This window comes from Solanum stenotomum, chromosome 7 (genome assembly GCF_019186545.1).
Source record: "Solanum stenotomum isolate F172 chromosome 7, ASM1918654v1, whole genome shotgun sequence".
Taxonomy (NCBI): Eukaryota; Viridiplantae; Streptophyta; class Magnoliopsida; order Solanales; family Solanaceae; genus Solanum; species Solanum stenotomum.
The window spans coordinates 19,613,492-19,622,569 of record NC_064288.1 but is presented as its reverse complement, the minus strand read 5'-3'; the positions used below and the strand labels follow the sequence as shown (position 1 = coordinate 19,622,569).

At 35.2% G+C, this 9,078-nt stretch overlaps 1 protein-coding gene across 1 annotated transcript; it reads right to left on the bottom strand.

Annotated features, from left to right (window-relative positions):
* Positions 1–7,106: 7,106 nt before the first annotated feature.
* LOC125869724 (uncharacterized) lies at positions 7,107–8,835 on the bottom strand. Its single transcript, XM_049550171.1, has 3 exons — positions 8,698–8,835; positions 7,594–8,004; positions 7,107–7,130 (listed from the first exon to the last, which is right to left on the bottom strand). Exons 1-3 carry the CDS (start codon positions 8,833–8,835, stop codon positions 7,107–7,109), a joined length of 573 nt encoding a protein of 190 aa, XP_049406128.1.
* Positions 8,836–9,078: the final 243 nt, after the last annotated feature.

Below are 9,078 nucleotides of genomic sequence, written 5' to 3'. Positions count from 1 at the left end.
GAAAATCTATGCCAAGAGTGTGGGTTATGTCTTGTCTTAAAGATGACTTTTAAGGGTTGCATGTACCACCTAGTTAAGGTGAGGGAGATAGATTTTTGTATTGACTAATTTCAAAGGGCTAGTTATTTCTCTAAGATTGATCTTTGATCGGGTTATCACCAATTAAGGATGAGGGGTGATGATATTCCAAAGATTGCCTTTAGAACCCAAAATGGTCATTATGAATTTTGGCAATGTCGTGTGGGTTGGCTAATGCTCCATCGGCGTTTATGGACATGATGAATAACGTGTTTAGACAATACCTTGACATTTTTGTGATTGTGTTCATTGATGACATTTTGATCTACTCAAGGAGTGAGAATGAGCATGTTGACCATTTGAGAATTGAGTTGCAAGTTCTTAAGGACCAACAACTTTTTGCAAGGTTTAGCAAGTGTGAATTTTGTTTAAGGCCCATAGTTTTCTTGGGCATATTGAATCAACTAAGGGTGTTGAGGTAGATCCTAAGAAGTCGGATTTGGTCAAGAGTTGGCCAAGACCTCTAACTACTTCGGACATTAGAAGCTTCTTCAGTTTGGCCGGTTATTATAAAAAGTTTGTTGAGGGGTTTTCTTCCATTGCCTCTCCATTGATGCCTTTGACTCAAAAGAAGGCTAAGTTCATTGGTCAGAATCTTGTGAGAAAAGTTTCTAAGAGTTGAAAAATAGACTTACTTTCGCTCCAGTGTTGACTTTACCGAAAGGTACGGATCATTTTGTGTTGTATTGTGATGCCTCTAGAGTTGGGTTGGGATGTGTGATTATGCAAAACGGTAAAGTGATTGCCTATGCTTCAAGGAAACTTCAAGTCCCTGGGAAGAATTCTCCTATCAATGACCTTGAGTTAGCGACGATTGTTTTTGCCTTAAAGAATTAGAGGCAATATTTATATGGGGTTCAGGTTGTTGTATTTACCAATCACAAGAGTTTACAAAACGCGTTTAGTCAAAAGGATTTAAATCTTCGCCAAAGGAGGTGGCTTGAGTTATTGAAGGATTATGACATGAGTGTTCTTTACCACCCCGTAAGGAAAATGTAGTAGCGGATGCTCTTAGTCAATTTTCTATGGGTATTGTCACACAGATTGATGAAAATAAGAAAGAGTTGGTTCGAGATGTTCATAAGGTTGGCCCGACTAGGTGTTAAAATAGCCGACTCCACCAAGGGTGGTGTTATGGTTTACAATGGGTCAGATCGTATTTGGTGGCGAATGTAAAAATTTAAGCAAAGGGCTTGATCCAATTTTGGTTGACTTGGAAGAAGCATCGCTTAAGAAATTCGATGAGTCTTTCTCCAAAGGGGGAGATAGTGTGCTTATATAGCAAGGTTATTAAGTGTCCCTACTGTTCATGATTTGGAATTTTCTTAGAAATTTCACCTATGAAGGGTGTAAAGAGGTTTTGTAAGAAAGTGAAACATGGTCCCCAGTATGTAGGCCCATACCAAATTTTGGGACATGTTGAAAAAGTTCCTTATGCTTAGATTTGGCAAGTGAGTTGACTTCGGTGCATCCGATGTTTCATGTCTCTATGCTTCTAAAGTGTGTTGGAGATCCGACATCCATAGTTTCCCTAGAAGGGTTATGAGTTGATGAAAGTCTTTCATATGAGGAAGTTCTGGTAGAGATTTTAGGCCGTCAAGTCAAGAGATTGACATCCAAGGAAATAGCTTCCATGCAATAGTTATGCATTCAGTATGAATTTACAGTATGCTTCATGGTATGAATAGTTGAACATGCTTTAATTATGCTTTTTTAGAGTAAATTGCATAAAGGCTCCATGAGTTTGTGTTGAGCATGCTTTTAGTTTGGAGAAGGTAATTCCTCCTATGAACATGAGAAATGTTGAACTTTTGTGCATAATGGGTTGATAGATTTAGTCCCTACTTCCTTGAGATTCATTGAGCCTATTTGAGTTGGAGTTGATGTTTCCACCTTTAAATTGTGCATTATTTTCATGTTGCATTCATGATGGACTGTTGTTCTTCAGTTTTACTTTTGTAAGGTGTCTATATCGTCATTCGAGGATGAATGTTCCCTAAGGGGAGATATTGTGACACCCCAGAAATTAGTAGGCTAAAATAGAGCTTAACGTGAGGGTTAGAGTCATGGATGTAACTCCCGGTTCTTAATATAGAGGATTTTGTGTTAGAACGTCAAGGTACCACCCCTCAAAGACCAACTATAGGCCCTTGAGGAGGACCCCTAGAAAACTTCCCAGGGACGTGACCACGGCAGGACCCATGCCCCGTGGATGGAGGTCTTGTGGTTGAACAAAAGTTGTAGTTACCAAACCACGATTGACCAGCACGGACCGTGGGTCCACCTACGGCCCGTCAGCATTATCTTGTGGGTGGCAACCTAGGGCCAGTTTTGGTGGTTAAGTTACGGGTACTTTGGGTCTTTTCGGTTTTAATTAGTATTAAGTGGTGTCGTTTTACTAATCTAAACCACCAATATAAGGACTTTACACACCTAAATTAAGTCATTCCACTCATTATTTTCCAAAACCCAAATCAATTCCAAAATCTCATCCTCTCCAAATATTCTCTCTCTAGAACTTGAAGAAGAAGAAGGAAGTTGGAGCTAGGGTTCAAGGAGCAAGGTTTTCCACTCAATTTGATTGGGCTTTGTTGCTAAGTTATGGTAGTCCTTCATACATGGATAGCTTTCATCCATGGAGCCCTCTCACATCGCAAATTTCAAAGATAGAAATCCCCAAAAGTTAGGGTTTGATTCCAAAGTAATGGGTTCCTTTCAAACATGATTCGAATGATTGAATTATGTTATATTAAGAATGAATTGATGATTTCCTATGTTTTTTTTTTATGATTTATCCAAAAGAACCCATGAAATCCCCATATTTGTCAATTGTGATCTTATGATGTGGGTTTGTTGATGAAGGAACAATGTTACGAAATTATGCATGCAGTGATTGGGTTAGTTGAATTATGACAATATCAATGTCTAATGCTAGAATTCTAGATGTGTTGATTGAAAGTATGTTTTGATCCATGCTATCATTATGCATTTGTTTAGTCTTGTACCCTATCTTTTAGTACTAATATTAAACTTAATAGGTACCAAATAATTTTAATTATCATTTAGTCGATAAAAGTGGTTCATATCCTTTCTTTTGATCACCTGAATATTAGTTAGCAAGATTTGATTGAATTAGCATTTGTACCAATCCCTTTGGATACGATCTTTATGATGTACTATCTTTGACTAGCGAAGCCTAAACTTATAGTCTATTTGTGCTCGTCAATTTTAAGAGTTGTTTTTGAGTATATTCTTGTGTATTTAGAAATCCTTGTTTTATAAAATCTTGAAATTTCATTTATCTCAGTTTTTCTTTAATCTTCCGCATGTTTTAAATCGTTTAATATCGAGGGTTCTCCTACTTAGGTGTTAGTGTAGGTGCCCGCATGGCCCGGTGGGTTGGGTCTGACAAAAAACCACGCAGGTTGGGGAACTTCTTATCCACCCAAATGTCAAAATAATTACTATGTGGTTGATACACCTTTTTGTTAATAAAAATAATGCATTTTTATTTGATAAATATTTAATGCAACTATAAACTCTGTACTACCATTTTTTTCAATGTATAATACATGGATTTTAATGGGTATGAAATACGATGTTTTGTTTGAAAATTCACCCCAAGTACTTTTACTAGTTTCATTTTGTTACAATTTAAATGATAGACATGTGTTTCGTTTAATAAGATGTATGAGAATGATAATATTGAATAAAGTATATTAATAATGTTGGGATTAGTAATTTTGAAGTTACTTTTGTTATGTTTGATTCTATGGAGGGGTGTTCATGATTTGATTTCGGTCATGGTTAAATTAAAAATCAGACCAATTTAATTAATGTTTAAACAATTAAAATCAAAATTAACCAATTGTAGTTTACGTTTATCGATTTGGTTATTGTTGATTTTTTTTTATTTGATTCTTTCTTTGTTTTTTATATTTTTTACGAAATCTTATTTTGTTTCTCTCTTTTTTTTATCATTAGAAAAAAATATTGGTTTTTGACAATTTATAATCCACTAGGTAATTTACCTATGTTTCACGTGGACATAAATAATCTCATTAAGCTTTTGAACATCCTTTCTAATATTCGACTGTTATAAAAAAGGAGTAAATTTTTGTAGGTTTTAAGAACATTTCAATAGAAACTAAATGATTTGGCATCATCATATATCTCAAGAATTGTAAATATATAATGAATGACCAAAAATATCTTGATATCTAATCATTTGTATCTTTTACATTATTTATCATAATATATGTTTGATAATTTAACTATCTTGCTAATATTGAGTGATATTTTTATGAAGCGATGAAACATCACTTTTTCTTTTTCTATTTTGTACATGAAAAAAAAAATCTGAATAATTTTATGGTTAGAATATACTCCATGTGAAAAAAAATTATGTGAAAGATTTTGAAAATAAAATACGTGAAGAACGTTGAAAATTTACACCACTACAACATAAATAGAAAAATTTAGAGACAGTTTGTTTGTCTGAGGCCATACCTTCACCACTTGTCGTAATTTTCTTTTGTTAGTCAAACAAAATTTATAGAAGGAGAAAAATAATTTGAAATAGTAGAAAAATCATATTTTTGACCTCTTTTAGAAATTCATTATTCATTAAATTGTTGCTCTGAAGGCCCTTCTAGATGCTTCATCTGTATAACTTTACAACTTTTTCAGAATTAACCTAGATATGTCAAATGATAAGCCATGACTTGGGATAGGAGGGACAACAAATCTATTTTAATAGAAAGAAAATTTGTAGATTAAGTTATTAATTTTTTTAGATTAGGTTTTGTTTCATATTCTTCAAATTAAGCTTGCCAAAAATAGTCATAACTTACCCCAAAATTATTAAGAAGGACCAAATGAGAAGGAGAAAAGATAAAAATATTAAAAGGGACGGAAACCTAGTCCAAGTGAGATCATATACATCTTAAATAATCAATACAATTTTAAGGAGATAACAAAATAACGAGAAAAAGAATACATTAAAGAGAGTAAACTATGCAATATCCAATGATAATAACCAATCATTCTAACCAGAAAAGTTCCTATTCTTTGAAATAACATATCTTAAAAAATTGACCAACACATTGATAAGGAAAATTTAAAAATTTAAAAATATGGGAATGCAATGTTATTAACTCTTAGAGGATTTTCTCAAGAACATAAAAACTCATGGCATAACCCATTTGCATGTATAACGACTATCTATTTAGCAAAGGTTTATTACTTGAGCAAGATAAAAGTAAAACACATTCATCTCAGTACAACACTTGCATACCCAAAATTTGATAATTTATATGATTTTAAATTTTATAATAATATGATAAATTCAAACCAAATTTTCGCACCTATAATCAATGGAATAATCTAAGAAATTATTAAAAAATATAAGTTTTAATACATATGCAATATTGAAGGTTTAAAGAGCATAGCAGATAGAATATTGCAGATACATCCGAAGAAAGTTTCACATACCACAATAATATACATTTATAATAAGGCATAATAAGGACATATTTTTACTACCTTTCTTGGCTAGAGAAAGAGGAGTTGCCTCATATTTTTTAAGTACAAATTTTATAAGTTTTTTATTCTTATTCTTCTTAAAACAGCCAATTTAGTATATATTGTATATTTATTATATAGTTTTATAATATAAATTATATAAAAAGAAGTCACCTTTTCACATTAAACGATTGTGACTTTTTCAAAGGGTACGCCTCGAGGTTACCCCTACACGTAAAACGGGATTTAGGATCACGAGTGACCCCAAGCTAACCCTGAGTCTGGCATATAACAAGCATGCTGAAAATTAACCAAGTAAATCATATACTATGCGCAAGCTAAAAATTATGAATATCTGAAATACGGAAAAACCCAACTAGTCGAATATCTAGGATATAATACAAGTTTAGTGAAGACTGAAACAACACTCGACACGTAAAGTTGGTTCTACTACTATGTCGGAAAAGCCATCAACTGAGTCGAGTTGCTGGGACATGCCCTAGTGAAACCTAACAAAACTGAAAACTGAAAAGTTAAAGTAAAGACTGGAATGAAAAGCATATCTATTGTCCGCGAAGTATGATGACTCACCACTGAATCTGCTGAAATCAAATCGATGATCGATCTAAGCGTGATCTGGATGCTTAGTGCCTGCACCTACTTCATGAAATGATGTAGTGCAAAGTATGTATCAGTACTTGGAATATACAGAGCATGTATGATACAGATACTAAACAGAAAGATAGATATATAAGATGAACAATGCATAACTGAGCAAATGATATAATCTGAGCAACGATATAGATACTGAAGTATAACTGAAAAACTAAATTGAATATAATGACCAAGTAATAATCATGAACATAACATACTGAACTCATTACTGAAGTAAATCATGAAAACCTTGTCAATGCACTAACATTCTGACTGTGGGAGCTACTACTTACCGACATAAACCATGTGAGCTACTTGTGCAGTCCAATGTATACACTTCGAGAGGACCCAATATACCTTCTTCAAACGAACCCACTAGTGAAATTCCATATACCTGGTGACGAAATCTAAGAAGAAATAATTTGGATTTTGGGGCTGAACTTCAAAGAACGCTTCTGCTTGTTCTTGGAAGTGTTGGTCTCTTCTTTCTCTTTTTTTCGCTCTACGGTGGGCGATTTAGGAGAATGAGGGTTTTTGATAGGTTCTGACTAGGTTATTGCGCTAAGACTGAGTTAATCGATGTAGTTTAGGAATCAAACATCATAATTTAAGTGCCTAATGCATAGGGGAAAAGATCAAAATGACCGTGACTTAAAACTGATGAAGTGCCACTCATGATGGGACTGGCAGATCATCATTAGGACCGCTCCCCCATCAACTAGGTCATGGTTATGGCCCTACCTCATCGGGCTCTACTGAAATGAGCGTAACCTTTTACTTAGAGCTTGGATTTTAGAAAACTTGATATTGTTCGAAATAGGACCCTATCACTAAGTACTAGAAACTAATATCTAACTGAACTGAGTTCCATGAACCTACAAAAAGGGAGAAATGATAGGATATGTGAGGGTTCACGATACTAAGGCTGAATTACACAAGAGTAAGCCGAGTGACTGGAGAGGAACTAGTACCTTAAGTTGAAACTAAATTGGAAGGAAAGAGGTGAGGTAACTTGGCTCTCATGGGTGCTTCTGCTTCCCATGTATCTCCCTCTACAGACTGACTTTTCCAGAAAACCTTTACTGAAGCGACTTCCTTATTTCAAAATCTACAAACCTTGCGGTCAAGAATATCACCTTGCACCTCTTAATAATTGAGACTATCCTTCACACCCACACTCTCTAATGGAACTATCGATGCCGAATCACCCACACTTCTTCAACAAGGAAATCTGAAAGACTGGATGAACTGCTGCTAGTTCGCTGGTAACTCTAACTCATAACAAACATTACCAATGCTTTTCATGAATTTGTAAGGACCTACATATCGAGGACTAACCTTCCCCCTCTTGCCAAATATCATTACCTCCTTCATTGGTGATACCACCAGGAAAACCCAATCATCTATTTCAAACATTAAGTCCCTCCTCCTCACATCTGCATAGGACTTTGGACGACTATAAGTTGTCTTCAGTCTATCTCTTATGAGTTGAACTTTCTCCTTAACCTCATGAACCAAATCTAACCCAACCAAGGCTTTTTCACCTACTTCAAACCAACCAACCAAAGATCTGCATCTACGCCCATAAAGTGCCTCATAAGGGGCCATATGAATACTGGAACGGAAGTTGTTATTGTTAGGGAACTCTATGAGAGGTAGGTGATCATCCCAATTACCCATGAAATCAATCACGCAAGCTCTGAACATGTCTTCTAATATTTGAATGGTATGCTCTACTTGAATGTCCACCTGTGGATGAAATGTTGTACTGAGATTACCAAGACGTTTTTGGAACAATTACTTGAAATGAGATGTAAACTAAGGACCTCTATTTGAGATGATAGACAAGGGAACCCCATGCATCCTGACTATCTCATTGATGTAGAGTTTGGCATAGTCCTCTGCTGAATCTGTAGTCTTGACAGCATAGAAGTGAGCGAACTTAGTGACTCTATCTATTATCACCCAAATGTAGTCATGCTCTCTTCTAGTAAGAGGTAAACCTATAATGAAGTCCATGTTTATCAATTTCCACTTCCATGTAGGAATTTTAATATGTTGAGTCATGCCTCTTGGTTTCTAATGTTTTTCCTTAACTTTTTGACAGTTAGGACACTTATCCACAAAGTATGCTATGTCTCTCTTCATGCCATTCTACCAAAAGACTTCACGTAGATCATGGTACATCATAGTGGCACCTTGATGAATAGAATATTTTCTATTATGGGCTTCTATAAGGATATGCTTCCTCAACTCACCCACGTTAGAAACACACATGCGACTTTGATAACGAAGTACACCATATCCCCCTTGGAGAAAACATTTGATAACGAAGTACACCATCTCCCCCTTGGAGAAAACATCTACTATCTACTAATGAACTGCACCTTAGAAGTGATGTAATATGGGATCACTATCCTATTCTTTTATAAACCCCGCTACCAATGAAGATTCTGACCTATTCTGAACTACCACACCACCATTTGACATGTCCACAAGGAAAACTCCTAAGTGACCAAGAAATTGAACATCTTTGGCTAATTCTTTCTTCTCTTCCTCAGCATGTGCTACACTACCCATCGATAGTCGTTGTGGGCGTCAGCTACTACGTTGGCCTTACGCGCATGGTAGAGCACTTCATGTCATAATCTTTGAGGAATCCAAGCCATCTCCTCTGACGAAGATTAAACTCTTTCTGGGTGAACACATACTAGAGGCACTTATTATCTGTGAACACATCAAAATGAACACCATATAAGTAGTGTCTTTAAGCCATATATTAGAGTTAAGACATGAGCTGATAACAGCAAGGTTAAGGGAGAT

Coding starts and splice junctions, on each gene's coding strand:
- LOC125869724 (XM_049550171.1), bottom strand. CDS start 8,835: ATGGGTAGTGTAGCACATGCTGAGGAAGAGAAGAAAGAATTAGCCAAA. Junction 8,005..8,697: donor ATAGGTCAGAATCTTCATTG/GTAGCGGGGTTT, acceptor TTTCATCCACAG/GTGGACATTCAAGTAGAGCA. Junction 7,131..7,593: donor TATTTGGCAAGAGGGGGAAG/GTTAGTCCTCGA, acceptor CCCTTTTTGTAG/GTTCATGGAACTCAGTTCAG.